Raw genomic sequence first — 17,481 nt, forward strand, 5'->3', positions numbered from 1 at the left:
ACCTCCTCCCATACCACACCAGACAGAATCCTTCGTTGTGTGTTTTTGTGCTGTTACTCATAGTTCATAATTCCCGCATATCACTGAACATGATGGTAATAATAATAATTTATTTATACCCCGCCTCTCCAATGAGACCTAAACAACTAGCAAAATTAAAATTATACTTTTAATTTATAATATCATACACACAGCCTAAATGTATTTAGAGGCACATAGCTTCGTGGGTTTAAAGTGAAAATTTGGTAAGCTGGGAGTTCATTTAATTTTTTAAAGCCTGGGACCTCTCCTTTCTCCTCCCACGACTCACACTATCTTTACAGCATTTTAAAGGGACACAAGCAAACACCACAACCTATTTTGGCCCAAAGGCAGATGTTTGCCCCCCCCCCCCCCCCGTATGAATGCGCGCGCACACACACACACACTGTCCCTGAGACAGATGGGACCTAAATAAAATCGAGCAGTGCTAACTAGTGGCCACACCAAGGAACTACATAATGGATGTGTATATGTGCATGGGCTGTTCAAAATGTTTTTTGCACATTTTATTAGTATTATTTTACTTAAATAAAAGGAGACTTCCTGATCCTCAAGGCTTCCTGGCAACACAATTCAGTTCCACCTCTGTGTGTTTTTGCAAAAAACAGCATGCATTCCCAGGACCACACTTTGCCCATCACTGTGGGACAAGTAAAAGTGACCCCACGCATTTTGGTGAAGTAAAGAACATATTTGAGGCAAGTGGAGTATTTTTCCTCCCCACTAGCACTGGCTGTGTCATGTGCACAGTATAGTCTCAGCTGTCCGAGTTACACCCGAATTAGTTATTAGATTTTATACTTTTAAACACAGAGGAAGTATTTTAGGGATCCCAGGAGCCCCGTATTCATGATACTATCCCTCTTACTCCTTGGTAAGCTAATGCTGTGGCTACAAAATTGCATAATTAATGCAGCTTGACATTGCTTTGGCTGCCACGGCTCAGTGCTGTGGAATCTTGTGATTTGTCATTTGTGGTGGCATTAGAGCTCTACAAAAGGGGAGGCTAAATATCTCCCCAACCTACAAATCCCAGAATTCCACAGCATTGAGCCGTAGCCATTAAAACAGTGACAACCAGCATTAAGTCTCCAATTCAGATGCCACCCTGGTTCTCTCTGCAAAATCTCTACTTTGCATTTCAGAAGCATTATAAGCAGTGGGCTTGGGTGATGGGTTGCATGAAATCCAGTTTTTCTCTCCCTTGCTGCCTGGTGAAGAGGTGTATAGAATTTGGAAGCTGGCTGACATGTTCTGAGATGCTCTGTTGGTGTTGTGTGCCTATAAGTCATTTCTGACTCATGGCGACCCTAAGGGAACCTATCATGGACCTGTCCAAAGTCACCAGTGGGTTTCGTGGCTGAGCTGGGAATTGTTCCATAAGTTCCTTACCAAAGGCTCACTCTCAAGAGAACCTCCAGACTCTGTATCTAGATTGCTGTCTGTGCTCAGAAGGAAATAAAACAGTTGTAGGTGATAGTGTGACATGTACAAAGAAGTGTATCATGAACAGCATGAGCGTGTGCTGCTCTTTGTAGCAAAAGGAATGTAGCAAATCTCCCTCTCACTACTGAAATGTTACTTTTAAAAACGGTCTTTATTCTAAAATACTTAAATCTACATTTCCCCCATGGGATACAAACACTAACAGCAAATAATTACGTGCAACAGGCACTTAAAAGTAAAAGAAGAGGACGCAACTGCAGATGTTTTTTAGTCGGATTATAGAGGTGTTTTATCTACCAAACCCCAGATTTGCAAGGCCCAAACCACCACACACATCTCCTTTGCCAAAGACATGTTTTCAAGGCAAATGTTTTTCATGAATTTACTTAAAACTTAAGAAAGTTTTATTGCACTTTGGATCAGATTGTTTACACGGCAATTCACCATTTTCTCTGAGTTTTACAAAAATGAGGACAGATGAGAGAAGAAAAGGAAATGGCTTCCAAAAATGGAAGGGAGCCAGACAACCAAGCTAACATCTTGTCACTCTCAATGCCCCAAGAGTACAGGTACCCATGAAAACATTGCCCTCCAAATCTAGCTCAATGCCTTTCAGGTGTTTGTGATGCAGAATGGTATTTACAGAATAGGACCAGCTTGTATGCTTTGGTGGAGAGGTTCTACCTAAGAATTCTTTCACATGTTTAGAGCTCATCATGCTTTGTCGAGTCCAAGCTAGGTTTAATGAAAACCCCTTCCATTGCTTTCCAGTAGTTGTGATGGTTAGGGGAATGCATGCCATGGACTTCTCGCTGGCCCCTGATGGGGTGACCATACTGTTCCCCAGTCACTGAAAGGAAGACATCAGTTCCTATGTGCTTGAAGCGAACGGCATCATCCCGGTCCCAGTACATCCCGCTGCACTGTACTGTCCACACATCTAAGTCGTCTCCTTCACCATCGTCGCCAAAGGCGCTTACTTCCTGTTAGATCCAGGGAGAAAAGGCTTTAAATATAGATGTTCACAGAGAGCTCAATATTAAAAACTGACCTATAGAAACAGACAGGAACGGTACATGGAATGAGTGCCCTGAACCTATTAAGTAGCCTTCGATAATCACTTACTGTCAGTTAACTACTGTGAAAAAATGAAAAATTTATTACAGAATAATATCTAAATCCCCTAAAGCAGTGTTTCTCAAGCTATCTGATGGGGCAGAGCAGCAAATTCCCCTTCAGTGTGCCATATTATGATCGTTATGTGCCTAGCTTTTTGGGACTTCACCCCAGACTGGTCCCAATCTGCAGACCACCCTAAAGCATTCTGGCCTACCTCAGGGGAGGGAATGGCACAGCCCTGCCATCCTAGCCAGTAAAACAAATGATGAAAAATATTTTGATTTATAGTCTAATAACATCTGGAGGGCTACATGATTTTCACCCCTGGCCTAAATCCAATTGTTAGCCCTAACCAAAGCAATGATGCAGTGCCTCAACAGATTTTGCTTCCATATTGACTTACCAGGTTCCTGCTGATTCAGTGGGTCTACTTTAGTCAGGTCTAACAACCGGGTTTAGGCTTTTCAAAGTACTTAATGATACTATGATTAAACATGTGCTAATGTCATGGAGGCTTCTTACTGAAGAACTACAGAGTTGCCATTCACATTTCCCCCCTGCCCATATATTACATGTTCCAGGGCAACTACTACTATCAGCAGCAAGTGTAACAAAACATATCATAGATTACACAGCATGACAAAGTTGCCTTCTGTTGTAAAGTGGACCCTTGTTATACACTGGGGTTTGGTTCCAAGATCCTCTGTGGATAACAAAATCCATAGATGCTCAAGTCCCATTAAATATAATGGCATAGCAAAATGGTGCCCCTTATAAAAAATGGAAACTCAAGGTTTGGTATTTGAATTTTACACTTTTTTGAACATTTTCAAACTGTGGATGCTGGAATCCGTGTATAAGAAAGGCTGACTGTAGAACTACGAACCAACCTACCTCATCTGGATTAGGAACATGTTAGTATCTGCATGTCTGTATTAATGCAACCTAAGCCACAGAAACAACAGGTTCTGAATACTTAAAAAGGATTTTTCAGTTCTCAGCACAGTAAAACCCAGTGAACACATGAGAATTTAATTCTGACTAAGCATACATAGAGGTGCACTGCATAACTTGTATGATAAAACTGAAAACTGTACCTTTTCATAACCTGCTTGTAAACATGTACACGTTTTACGTTTTAACCCTTGTCCAATCTAGTGCCTCTCAGATGTGCTTGGCTACAGCTCCCATGGTTCCCCAGACAGCATATGTTGCCATGTTGGCTGGGGATAATGGGAACTGGAGTCGAGCACATTGGAAGAGCTTCAAGTTAGGAAGGCTGCTCTAAATCAGTGTTAAGAGTTAAATACATTTGCATTTGTCTGCATGAACTAGAGACACATAATATAACCAGAAGACAAAGAGCCAAGGGCAAGCTCTGATTTTACCTGGTTGTTGGAGAGTGGTGATGGGAAGTGGTGGGTGTGGAGATTTTTCCCTGTATTAACGTGGGTAAGGCGAACAGTTTGACCACACTTCACTGGCGTTCCTCGCTGGCAGGACCCATCCGTTTTGCCTCTGATCCTCCAATAGCTATTAGCATCATCTGAAGCTTCAACTCCAGTCACCGACTGTTGACCGCTCCCTGTTAGCAAAATCATCACTATATTGTCAATGGACAACACACACAGGGACAAGAAGCGGAACTAGGATGTTGGACAATTTTGGGACCCAGGTTTGATACAGCGGGCATGTTCCTGCATTCTTTACAAAGGGTTTTAAAAAACAACAACAACAGGTGAGATGGTGGGCATATCTTCCAATAACTCCTGGAGGGTCACACATTATCGATCCCATAAATGAATCTGTGGTCCAAAACCCCCTGCAGAAATAATCCAGTTTGAGGCCGCTTGAACTGCCCTGGCTCAGCGCTAGGGAATTGTAGTTCATGGTGGCCCCAGAGCTCTGTGACAGAGAAAGCTCAATGCCTCACAAACACTACACTTCCCAGAATTCCCTCGCATTGAGCCAAGGCAGTTCAAGCAGTCTCAGACTGGATGGTTTCTGCAGTGTGTTTGAGACCCGTGTTGGGCAATGCCATTTAAACTGCTATCACCGATGAGCCCCAAGACCAAAACCTTCCTGTTCAGAAACAGTCTACCTTTGATAATTAAGAAGAAGTGACAGAGAGAAACAAGGGGAGGCCCATGACCTGATCCTGGGGTTTTCTTGGCAAGAGGTGTTCAGAGGAGGTTGGCCATTGCTTCCCCTGAGGCTGAGAGAGTGGGACTTGCCCAAGAGAGCTGACATGGCTGAGGAGGGATTCAAACCCTGGCCTCCAGAGTCGCAGTCCAACCCCTGAACCACTACGCCATGACAGAGCCCAGAATGGCCAACAAGCCCCTCCATGGTTCAAAGGGCTACAGTATACGCCTTGCGGCGCACAGCTGCCTGTATTTTTCCACTTACCTTGGGGAGAGTTACAGGTGCTCTCTGGGTGAATGATGGCCCTGCAAAGGTCAGGAGTAAAACAAATATCCCTGACTAGGGTCCAAAAACCACTACAGAAACCATCCAGTTTGGGACCACTTGAGCTGCCCTGGCTCAGTGTTAGGGGAGCCATGGGTTTGTAGTTCCACAACCTCTTTTGCCTTCTCTGCACCAAAGCACGCTGGTGCCCGACCGACGCTACAAATCCCAGGATGGAGCCACAGCAGTCAAAGCAGGCCATAGAGAATCATAGGGGAATCCTTGCCCATAGGGACGCATTGGAGAATACTTGGCCATAGGGAATAATAGGAGAATCCTTGCCCACAGAGAAACATTGGAGGATAGTTGCCCATAGAGAATCATTGGGGAATACCTGATCATAGAGAAACATTGGGGAAGACTTACCCATAGGGAATCATTGGAGGATAGTTGCCCATAGGGAAACACAGGGGGAGACTCTCCCACAGGGGATCATTGGAGGATAGTTGCCCATAGGGAAACACAGGGGGAGACTCTCCCACAGGGGATCATTGGAGGATAGTTGCCCATAGGGAAACACAGGGGGAGACTCCCATAGGGGATCATTGGAGGATAGTTGCCCATAGGGAAACACAGGGGGAGACTCCCATAGGGGATCATTGGCGAAGCCTCACCCATAGAGAACGATAGGGGACTCCTTGCCCACAGGGAAGAGAGAGGGGGGCTTGCTAAACCATTCCGCCCTAAAGGAAGCCCTCCCTGACTCCCTGGGCGGGGCAGGGCTTCCCCTGTGTCTCCCTATGGGCAAGCGCCCCCCTTCCCTTCCTTCCCCTTCTCCTCACCGGAGCCGTATTTGACCTCGTGGGAGTGGAGCCGGACGTTGTGCCGCGTGTTGAGTAGCTTCAGCACCGAGCCGCAAGTGACAGCGCCCGCCTCGCCTGCCTTCGCCCGCCCGCAGCCGCACGCCAGGACCAGGGCCAGGAGGAGGAAGCGAGGCCGCGGCAGGAGCGACGCCAGCCGGCGAGGCAAAGCCCAGACTTCTCCGGCGCCCTCCCGCCGCATCGCCGCCTCCCTCCCTCGCTGCCGCCACACCGAGGGACTCCGGGCGCCTCAGAGCCTACTTCCGGTACCGGCGCTGGGCCTTAGCCAATCAGAGTTTGCCAGCACCGCCCACGCGCCCTCCGTCGGGCTCGGCAAGGCGACGAAGGGGGAGCTGATTGGCTGGCGGCGTGAGGCGCGGGAGCCAATCAGAGGCGGCGGCGTGGCGACGCGCGTCCTCCTATGAAAGAGGAGCGGGAGAGGGCGGGGCTTAGTTCTGAGGCGTGGCGAAGGGAGAGAGGGAGAGCCTTTCTTGGGGGCCGCGAGTTCGAATCCCGACGTCGGCCAAAAAGCCCTGCCTTTTCCCCTCAAGGTGGAGGGAGTTTGTGTAGCCAAACCCCAGAGAGGGCTGCGAAGCAATACAATAAAACATGGGCTGCATCCTCACTGGGGAAATAACCCGGTTTGGCAGCACTTTAACTCTTTTCTGGCTCAAGGCTATGGAATTCTGGGAGTTGGAGTTTGTTGTGGGCGCAGAGCGGAGCGGAAGCTCCGCTCTGAGCCCCAAAACATACTCCAACTCCCAGAATTCCATAGCCTTGAGCCAGAAAAGAATTAAATATCCGCTCTGGGCCCCACCACAAACTCCAGCTCCCAGAATTCCATAGCCCTGAGCCAGAAAAGAGTTAAAACTCCGCTCTGGGCCCCACCACAAATTCCAGCTCCCAGAATTCCATAGCCTTGAGCCAGAAAAGAGTTAAAACTCCGCTCTGGGCCCCACCACAAACTCCAGCTCCCAGAATTCCATAGCCTTGAGCCAGAAAAGAGTTAAAACTCCACTCTGGGCCCCACCACAAACTCCAGCTCCCAGAATTCCATAGCCTTGAGCCAGAAAAGAGTTAAAACTCCACTCTGGGCCCCACCACAAACTCCAACTCCCAGAATTCCATAGCCTTGAGCCAGAACCGATTTATTTCCCCAGTGTGGATATTGACTATATTTTTATACTGTATTGTGTTGTTTTATTGCTATGAGTTTCTGAGAACTGTGGTTTTGGGAGACGTTTATCCTTCTCTGTCTGGTGCCACAACAACAAATGACAAATTCCAGAATGCCAGAGCATGGAGCCATGGCGGTTAAAGTGGTGTCAAACTGGATGATTCCTGCAGTGCGGATGCAGCCAGGGTTGCGAAAGCCAAGTTGCAGGAGAAACTAAACATGGATGGGACTTGTGCAGAGTTTATTGACTGCTTTAGAAAGAAAGAAAGACCCAAGTGCGAGACCCATGTGGTAGACCCTGCTTGGCTTCTGGAGCCATCCAGTTGCCCAAAGATGCCAGTTCAGATCATGCCATTGTTATCTTTGGTTCACTTCATATTTTATTCCCAATGAACAAAAGGCACTAGATAGCTATGTGCGAGATTAGTAACTTCCCTCTGTCCAAAAATATCTGAGCATGGACAAAGTTCCCTTTTCTAGAAGACGCGAAAACCCGCCGTTGAGCAAGATGCTTGATGCAAGAGCCGACAAGGGAAAGGAAGCAATCTGATACAGCCTGACACTGCGCACAATGTGTTTGTGTTTTCATGAGAAAGGGCTATCCTTTCCTCTTAGGAACGACAATGGCTCCTGCTGTTTTCCTGCAAGAGGCCAAAACAGATGTCTCAGGCTGCCAGTCTAGGCGTAGAAAATCAATCATGATGGAGCTTTCGCTGGCATCTGTCTGTCTTTCTGGGAGGTCACCGGTCCCCATGTTTTTTATTTTTCAGCATCTTGCTCCAGTACAAGACTTTTCAGTTGTATTGAAAGAGATAGAATGGGGATTCAACTACCCTAAACTGTGGCCACGGTCCGTTGGTGCTGGGAGACTCTAAATTGTCTAATTTTAAATTATTATTATTATTATTATTATTATTATTATTATTATTACAGCTTTTTACTGTGTTCCTATGGTGGCTGCTGTTTCTGATGCGAAGATACTGGAAGACAGTCCAGCTCTATGGTTCTATGAACAAATTAAATTCTACGAAGGTCAGTTGAGACTAAGAGGTGTAGCCACATCTTAGAAATAATCGACACCCATCCCTCCATGTTTGTGGATTTGATATTTGCGGATTTGATTATCCACGGATTTAATTGATATGTTCTCTCTAGGAATATCTAGGTCCTCCAGTGCAACTCTATGGTCAACTTTAACCAAAGTTTGTACTGAAAGACCTAGAGATTTCTAGAGAGAATACTCTACTAGACCTTTGTAGCTCCTCCAGCACAGTTCTTTGATCAGTGTTTGACCACAGAGTTGCACTGGAGGACCCAGAGATTCCTAGAGAGGGATCATCTCAGTTAAAAACATAGTGTTTTTGTTATTTGTGTTTTTTCCGTATTCACAGGGATTTTGTGCCCCTACCCTAGCGAATTTGGAGGAACAAGTGTACTTGTTTATGAACTGCAATGACCAGAGTCCCCTAGAGAGCATGCCATCAGGGGGATTCTGGGAGTTGTTATAAAAAAAACCCGAGCCATTTTCCCACGCTCTTCAAGTGCACCTAGCGTCCACTAAAAGAACTGTAGCATTGAATAAGCCACAAAAGCCGTGAAATGCTTGTAGGTATGAGAGACAGTGCTTTCTCTGTAGCAGCTCTTCAAATGTGGAACTCCTTCCCGAAAGAAACCAAGCTGATTCTGTACTTTCTAAGTGGTTGACAGGTGGCCAAAACTGTACAATGGCCTTTGGATTTCAAAAGCTTTTTTAAAAAAAGAAACCCTATCATATCATACATCACTTTGGGAACCCGGGTGGGCTAAAGAATAATAAGCAAATACGCTGAATATATAACTAAATAAATGTTATTTATTGTTACTATACCAGTTTAGTTTGAGATTTTCGGGAGAATAATCTTGCTGCCTTCCCCAGCAAAACTGGACTTGCGGGATGAGGACTTCCTCACAAGTTCGTTGGATGGCGGACCTGCGGGTGCCAATTCTGGCAAAAGAGCCTGTGATCCTCTTGGGCTGTCTTGGACTACGCTTACTTTTCGAGAAGACACCGACTTCTTGGGAGACAAAGCAGGCGAAGGAACCTCAGAACCCTGAGGAGTCCCGGAAGACATTTTGTCTTCCGAAGCAACAGATCGCATAGGACTATCGATGGGGGTAGTAACAAAGGCCCTGGTGCCAGAGTGCGATGCCTGGATGAGAGAACCCTCGATTTCCTCGTCAGCAGAGAATTCATCGGTTTCACCTCCTTCAGGAAACTGTGGAGGAACGATCTCAAAAATATCTGGGCCTTCATACTCCTCTTGCTCCGTAGCGGAATCTAACTCTCTCGTTTGCATGGACTCCAGATCTTCCTCAGTTGTGGGGGTCTGCATCGCTATGACTTTGCCGCCAGGTGTTTCGGATTTGAAAAAGACGGATTTTTTGTCTGCCGATTTCTTCCATATGTCCCCTGCTTTCTTCTTCTTGCCCTTGCCTTTCTTTTTGTCCCCTGGTTTCAGCTTGGGTGTCTTAGGCTTCGGCGGACGGGGCGCATAGATCTCATCGTAGACTTTTGTCCAGTCAATCTGAGAGGACAAGCGTATCCCGCTGCCCTTGACTTTCTTGTAGCCAAACATGATCTCCAGGAGCACTTTTGTCACGGGAACCGAGATGAGCCCCAGCTTGGAAGAAAGAAGGGTTTCGTAGTTGTACTTATACAAGATAAGCTTGGCTGCATTTTCAAGCAGAAAATCTATGACCGATTGCTTTGGGAGAGGCCGGGCCTGCAAGCGTGCCCGCTTGATATCTTTGGGAGTAATGATATGCTTTGTAAGAACAGGCTGCGAACAAAAGAAAAAGAGGATAACAAGTTTTAAAAGATTTGTCAGGAGGTATCTTACCTAGCAATAGAGTTGCCATAAGTTGGAAATGACTTGAAGGTACACAACAACATGTCAGTTCTTCTTGGCACTCCTGTTACATTTGAAGAGAGCATCACATGGGGCTATCGAATCATGGGGCCATTACCTGTCCCAGCCCCTGATATTTTGCTGCCCAAGGCAAACATGTACAGAAACTCAGTGGACTGGCAGGTGAATCTTATCTGAACATTAGCAAAGGGATAGTGTATCCTTCACCAAAACTGAGATAGCATGCTAGTTTAGGGGACCCAGAATAGTTTGGTCTCTTCTACACTACACACTTACAGCACTGTGATGCCACAAGATACAGAAAGAAATAGCTGGGGGCTCAGGGGGAACATCAAGAAGGCTTTCACTACCACTGCCACCCCCCAACAATTCTTACCTGAAGCAGTTGCCCTACTCTTTCTAGTGACAGAGCTGGCCCTGATCCCATTCAAGGCATTCTAGCGGTGTGTCCATGGTCTGGCATGGGTGGCAGCCACAGAATGAGAAGAAAGGAGGGGAGCTCTGGTGCATCAGTCCAAAAGGCTGAGTAATGCAGTGTTCTGTTTCTTATAGGTGTATCAAATTCTTCTTAATTTGATATACCAGCTGCAAGTTAACCCTATCTGATCAGAGATGGCCTGGAATCAGTTATCCATGGCCTGCTAACCTCCCAGTTTCTGTTCCTTCAGAGCTCTCCTCCATTCTTCTCACTTGCTTTGTACATCTCTCCTGTAGTGTTTTTTGCACACAGTGTTCCTTTAGGATCCTGGAATCCGTCCTGAGAACTACAGGGCAGATTCTGTGATCCTATATGTTGTTATACGGTCGGCCCTCTGTATCCACGGATTCTTTATCCATGGACTCAACCATCCACAGCTTGGATATATTTTAAAATATATATGAATTCCCCAAAGCAACCCTTGAATTTGCCATTTTATATCAGGGACATTGTTGTGCTCTGCTGTTGTATTAAATGGGACTTGAGCATCCATGGATTTTGGTATCCATGGAGGGGTCCTGGAAACAAACCCCAGTGATACCAAGGGCTCTCTGTAAGGTGGTCTTAAAATAAGGTAAATCAAATAAAAGTCTTCTCTTGCTGTTTTTAGGTGGTGTTAAATAAGTGACTCTTTCTAAACCTCAAATCTGCAGTATGAGGGATAAAAATACTTATGTCCCCAACAGAACCATTGTAAATTAAGTGCCTGAACACAGAAAAAAGTCTCTCATGGAAAGGTCTAATAAACAATCTTTCTGATGAACTATTTTTGATGCACTAGAAATTGTATACACTAGGAATATAGAAATATCCCCTTAGGGAATATTTGGAAGGCACACGATACACTCTTGATGCCGAAGCTCATAGTTTTGTGGAGGCTACTGTTTGGAAAGCGGACTACTGTGGAATCGAAACACTTCAGAGAGGTCTACTAAAATAAACACAGAGTCTGAAAGAGTTCCCCTCCCTCCCCATTGAATGACAGTGCTTAATTTTAGCTAGGGCCAAAACTTAGACAGACCAGGGGTCATGATGGCTGGGGGAATCTAGGATGTGTAATACAGAAAGTAACTTTTCCAAGCTCTAGCTGAACTCCAAAGATGGGTTTCCTACAGTGTCTCTGCATGTCTGTAAGGATACAGTCCTTACCCATTGACGTGGCAAATTTGGAAATACATTCTACACCGTACCTGTTTGGGTGCCTCGGCTTCCAACTGAATCGAATCTTTTTTCTTCTGTTTCGGTTTAGGAAGCGGTGGAGGAACATATTTTGGTTTGGGTGGGGGGGTTTCCGGTGGTGGTCTTGGCTTCGTTTTAGGGAGCGGCGGAGGCACGTATTTCGGTTTGCGTTGAGGCTCTTCGGGGCCAAGAGACTTCCGCTTGCTTTTCGGCAGTGGCGGCGGCGTGTATTTTGGTTTGCCCTTCTCTTCCTTCGGTGATTCTGCCTTTCTCTTTTTTTTCTTTTTCCCCTTTTTCTTCTTCCTCTTCTTTCCATCAGTTGACTTGCTTCCCTCCGATTTGGAGTCACCATCCTCTGATGTCTCTTCTCCACTCCCGGAAGCTGCTGAGCTCCCTTCTTCTTCTTCTTCCTCTTCTTCCTCATCCTCTTCCTCCTCTTCTTCATCGGAATCTCCCATCGAAGATTCCCAGAGCATCAAAGGGTGGCCTTCATCATCGAAAAGGTTCAGCAAAGGGACTCCATCTGGTCCTGTTGCCGACAGGACTTTGTGGACAGCTTGGTTGATAATATCTTGAAGGGCTGCAAGAATTTTGTTTTCTTCCAGGAAATCCAGACTTTGGAAAGGCTCTTGTCCTGGATAATACAAAGGGATGCTGCTTGGCGTCGGCCGTTTCAAAACGTTGGTAATTTCCTTTTGGAGGGACTCGACCGACAGCGACTGCTCTGGTGGCCCTTTTCTAAATTTTGCAAAATAATCTTTTTTCAGCGGTTGGAACTGTTCGAAAGACTCTGCCAGTTTGGCCCAAATGTGTAAGTGTTCTTGACGGAAAAAATAACTGTCCCCTGATCGTTCGGAAAATGCCTGTAAGTGAGCAACGGAGAAAGTAAAAGAAAGGAGAAAAGTGCATTATAGCTATAGCCTAACAAGTAACAAACGGGAAGAATAAGAATATTATAGACGATGCTGGGAACAGTCTGATCCCATTCCATTTTTGGCAGATAGAACAAACCCAGAATATTAAATAGGGACATAATAAGATGCTTAATTCCAAGTTAGGCTGTTGGTCCATCTAGTTCTGTCTGATCTATCCCAAGGGTAGGCCATCTGTGGCCCTCCAGATGTTGTTCAACTCTTACTCCTATCATTCCTCACCATTGGCTATACTGTCATGGTCTGATTTGAGTTACAGCCCAATAACATCTATGGTCACAATTTGCCCACCTCTTCTCTACAGTACACTTCTGGGCAGTGACTCTCCAGAGTCTTAGGCAAGGGTCTTTCACAGCTATACCTGGAGATGCCCAGAATTCAATGGGTACATGAAGGCTGTGCTCTCCTGTTCAGCTCCTGAAAGTACCGCTGGCTTGCCTAGGATTCAAACCCAAGATTTTTTGCACCCTGAAAATCCTACATGCACTAGCATGTAAGGTGGCCAGCCAACCAGACTGTCCAATGGGAATCCCTGGACAATTTCCACTTTTTAGCATGGAAACTGTCATTTTTACAACGTGTTTAACCATATGTGTGATCCTTCTCTGAATAAGGGAAAGAGGAGGAGAGATTGTTTCTGCAGGAGAAAGTCGGACCTTTAGGACAAAGTAGACAGCCTTCACTCTTAGTTACATTGTGAGCAATAGTATTAGGCTCACATCACAATAGGTGAGGAAGGCAGGTTTTTTTCCATAAATTATTAAAGATCGCACCGGTGCTGTCCAATAGATACAGTCTGCCCTCCATATCTAGGGTTGCCATAATGGAGGACCTCCAAACCGGGACAAATGTAGGACAAGGTTTGAAAATGTAGGACATTTTTTAAAAAATTTCCTGGCTAGGAAATTAAAAAAAAACCTCCTAGATTTTTAAACCTTGTCCTCCTCCTCCTCCTCCCGGCCTGGGAGGGAGCCTAGGCCTGCTCCCAGGCCGGGAAGGAGGCGGGGGCTGCTCCTCATCGCGGCGATCGCCACGATGAGAGCAGTCTCTGCTTCCTCCCCGGCTTAGGAGGAAGCCTGGGCCTGGCTCCCAGGCCAGGAAGGAGGCGGGGGCCGCCCCTCATCGCGGCGATTGCCGCGGTGGGAAGCGGCCTCCTCCTCCTCCCTGGCCTCGCGCAGGCCTTGGAGGACCCCGCGGCTGGAGTTCCGACCGCGGAGCCGCCTCGAAGGCCTCGCTGGGGCCCGCGAGGGAGCGTCTCCGCGGCTGGAGCTCCAACCGCGGAGAGCCTTCCCAGGCCTCAGCAAGGCCTTGGAGCCACTGCGGGGGCTGAGGTGGCCGCGGTGGGCGGGGCCGTCCCGGTTTGGGCGCCAAACCGGACCGGGACCGGGTTGGCACCGCCCAAACCGGGATTGTCCCGCCCCCCGGCAGGATATGGCAACTCTATCCGTATCCACAGATTCTTTATCCACAGACCCAACCATCTACAGTTGGAAAAGATCCCCAAAACAAAAAAAATTCCCGTAAGCAAAGCTTGATTTGCCATTTTATGTAAGGGACACCATTTTACTTTGCCATTCTATTTAATGGGATTTGAGTGTCCATAGATTTTGGTATCCACAAGGGATCTCCTGGTACCAAAACCCCAGCAGATGCCAAGAGCCCACTGTACCTGCAGCTGCAAACCACATTCTAAACCGCAGCGCCATGGCTACATTCCCCTCTCTGCTCTCTTTCTGCTGTCAGCCAGAGATGTTTTTATTTAGCTAGGCCTTTGGCTCTTAACTGACCATTGCAGATTTTTTTAAAAAATGGGGCATTTTAGCATTACGATAAATGCTCGAATTGTCTTTTTAGCTGTTTTAAGTTCATCTCTGATTTTCTACATCAGCGACTTACTGAATACGGAGCAGTTCCAGGTCCATAACTCTAGGTTACAAATCTGTAACTGCAAGACAGAATGACAGCCCAGGTTTTTTCCCTGTGCTTGCTTATTTAATCCTTCAAACCTTCCTTACTATCCATTGTTTCTAGTGCATTTTGTTTTAAGTTCCATTTGGAGTCCTCTTGGGTCCCATGGTGGGCAAAAGGAAGGGTATCAAATGATGGATGGTTTGGAAATAATCCCCATGTGTCCAGAAACAAGACGTTGTGGTTGGAGTGCCAGGAAGGCACACAACTTGGGGAATGCTGAAAAACTCTGATATTTTACATTTATATATTTATATATATTATATTTAAATATTTTAATATTGCTGTCCTGTTTTTAAATGGTATTGTTTTATACTTGTCATTTGCCACCTTGGGTCCCTATATTGCGAGAAAGGTGGGATATAAGAAAATCATCATCATCATCATCATCATCATCATCATCATCATCATCTCACAAGACAAAGGCTTCCTGGCTGCAACCCGTCTGGATCAGACCCAGCAAATGAGCGAGCGCTGGGCATTTGTTGCACCCTTCACCAAATTGTTGGAAAGCTTAAGTGGTTACACAGCAGCAGCCACAACAACAAAATGATAATATCAAGGCCATAAAATAGCAACCTGATGGGATGTTTGGCTCTCTAACCCGGAGGGCCATACAGGCACCAGAAGGTTACCCGCATGCTACTGGGTTTATGGAGAAAGCAATGGTTAGTTGTGCATAGATTGCCTGTAACATTGCTAGGGATGGTGGCCCACTTCCCTTTCCCAGCGCATCATGCCCTTTTCATAGCAGATGCTTCAGATCCAGATATTTGGGAAGAAATTTATTGCCATGCATGGGATGCATTGGCTGGATACAGGTGAATTGGCTCAATGCCATTGTGAGTTCTAATCCTTCAGTAACAGCCTGGAAATACCTCCGCATGGAATCCTCCCGACACTTGATCCAGATTCTTCTTTTCGAGCTTGGGAAGTCTAGCTGCATACTTGTCCAAAAGACACATCTTGCCTCTGGGTTTGGGCCCCCGTTTGGTCTTGGTGCGTCGTTCCCAGTCATCCTCGGAACTGGAGGAGGTGGTGGCGATGGAGGTGGTGGAGGTGGTTTGATACTTCGACTGGGAACGTGTTGAACTGTAGGAAAAGGACCACGATTCGCTGTCTACGCTGGAGACAGACTCTTCTTGGATGTCAAATAGACGCTCTCCATCCTCGGTTGTCACGTCGCGGAGCTTGCGGACCGCGTCTTCCATGATGCACTGAAGACTGTCCAAGACATCCTCGTCAGCTAAGAAATCCACAAACTCGGAAAATTCATTGGCAAGGTGACTGCTTTCGCCAGTACTGCCACCGCTTTTGTGATGTTTACATCTCCCTCGGCGCCTGGAGGCAAACGCCGGAGACGTGGAGGTGGAGCCAGAGGCGGTTGAGTCTTGATTCCAAAGGGGACAGCGAGAAGTTGGCCTTGGCACGTTTCTCCAGTCAGAAGTGCCTCTCCTCCGGCTGACGCTGGGGTTTCTCACCTGAAATTGAACCAAACAAGGAGGCATCATGGACAAAGGAATTGGGAAACCACAAAGTGTGACATTGGAACTGGACATGAGAACAAGAGCATGAGAACATTAAACCATAAAAAAATATATATGTAGGGGTAGCCGTGTTGGCCACAGAGCAACTCAAAAACCCACAAGCACAACCATTGGCACAACCAAAACAAACAATTACATGTTGCAAGCTTTCGAAGCTCTGCTGGCTTCTTCAGCAGGCAAGGTGTTCAAAACCAACGTGTTCCTGATGTTGCAGGAGCCCGTTGTGCCTCTTGAAACCCCCGATCCATTTCTTTTTTGGAAACCATATGAATTTGGGGGGTGATTTTTTTCACCACAAAACTGGACAAAAGCAACCCCAAAAATGCATTTAACTCCTCTGCCCCTGGATCCTTCCATCTCCCTCCAATGGTGCAAAAATAAAAAAATAAAAAATCATCCAAAATGGCAACCCAAAAAGAGGTTGCATCGCTCCTAGTGCACCGAAACACGACAGTGTGGCTCTCTGGGGGCAGTCGGAGGAGAGATGACCCTCGCCCTGCGATTGCCTGCTAGGGTGTCCCCAAACTACAGATCCCCAAATCCCATAGACTACAGCCATGGTATTGAATCAAAGTGGAATAAAAGCGCAGTAAATGTGTGCTATGGAAAAGATGTGGCTGCTTCCGAGATGCCACGGCCAAACTCAGTTTTCTTTTCAGGCTGTGGGTTTGACTAGATTCCACCTGGCCCTCTTGGGTGCCAGTTGGGTGACTCCCTTTCCTATAATTGGGGGGGTCAAGGGCAATGATCCCCCACTTTCTCTTACCTGTGGTCCCCTGAAGCTCTCATCATCGGCCAGATAGCCAGAGTATCTGCGACTCACCATAGTGCTGAAGGGACAGCACCTGGACCCCTGCCTTCTCAAGCCTTCTTCTTAATTTTTCTGTACACACAGAAAATAAGATACATTTTCAATGGGGGGATTCCAAGGCGGTAGGGTGGGATGCCAGGTTTCCCCCATCCGTCAGCAACTTGCCTTTCTAAAGTGCTCTGATTCATTCTTGGAGGAAAGATAGAACAGTTAGTAAAAGGGTTTGGTGATCGTATATATATCGATCTAGACAGGGACATAGCCAGGATTTTAGGAAGGGGGGGGGTCCAGACTAAGTGCCACCATTATATTGGGGCTTGGGTGCGGCGCAGCAGCAGCACGCACCATTCATTTTTCTAACAGAAGGGGGGGTCTGGACCCCAAGAACCCCCCTTGGCTATGTCCCTGATCTAGATCCAGATCTAGACATAGAGAATCATCCAGGAGCACAGAATATATATGTCACCATATTTATTTACTTATTTATTTCCAGGATGTATCTCCCGCCTTTCTCCCACAATGGGATTCGAGGCAGGTTGCAATATTTTAAAAAGGTAGAGCTGAAACATCGATTGCAAAGTTTTAAAACATAATAATTAAATAC

General features: G+C 46.6%; 2 protein-coding genes across 2 annotated transcripts; both read right to left on the reverse strand.

The window, feature by feature from the left end:
- Window positions 1–1,421: 1,421 nt before the first annotated feature.
- Window positions 1,422–6,146, reverse strand: LOC149289998 (stromal cell-derived factor 2-like protein 1). Its single transcript, XM_089489808.1, has 3 exons — window positions 5,859–6,146; window positions 3,996–4,192; window positions 1,422–2,471 (listed from the first exon to the last, which is right to left on the reverse strand). The coding sequence occupies exons 1-3, from the start codon at window positions 6,076–6,078 to the stop codon at window positions 2,193–2,195; spliced, it is 696 nt and encodes a 231-aa protein (XP_089345934.1). The 5' UTR covers window positions 6,079–6,146; the 3' UTR covers window positions 1,422–2,192.
- A 2,778-nt stretch (window positions 6,147–8,924) lies between these two features.
- CCDC116 (coiled-coil domain containing 116) lies at window positions 8,925–16,892 on the reverse strand. Its single transcript, XM_089490048.1, has 4 exons — window positions 16,833–16,892; window positions 15,398–16,000; window positions 11,631–12,482; window positions 8,925–9,872 (listed from the first exon to the last, which is right to left on the reverse strand). Exons 1-4 carry the CDS (start codon window positions 16,890–16,892, stop codon window positions 8,925–8,927), a joined length of 2,463 nt encoding a protein of 820 aa, XP_089346174.1.
- Between the last annotated feature and the right edge of the window lie 589 nt (window positions 16,893–17,481).

The sequence above is a fragment of the Sceloporus occidentalis genome, unplaced genomic scaffold (assembly GCF_023333645.1).
Source record: "Sceloporus occidentalis isolate IW3139 unplaced genomic scaffold, rSceOcc1.0.p SCAF_41, whole genome shotgun sequence".
Lineage (NCBI taxonomy): Eukaryota > Metazoa > Chordata > Lepidosauria > Squamata > Phrynosomatidae > Sceloporus > Sceloporus occidentalis.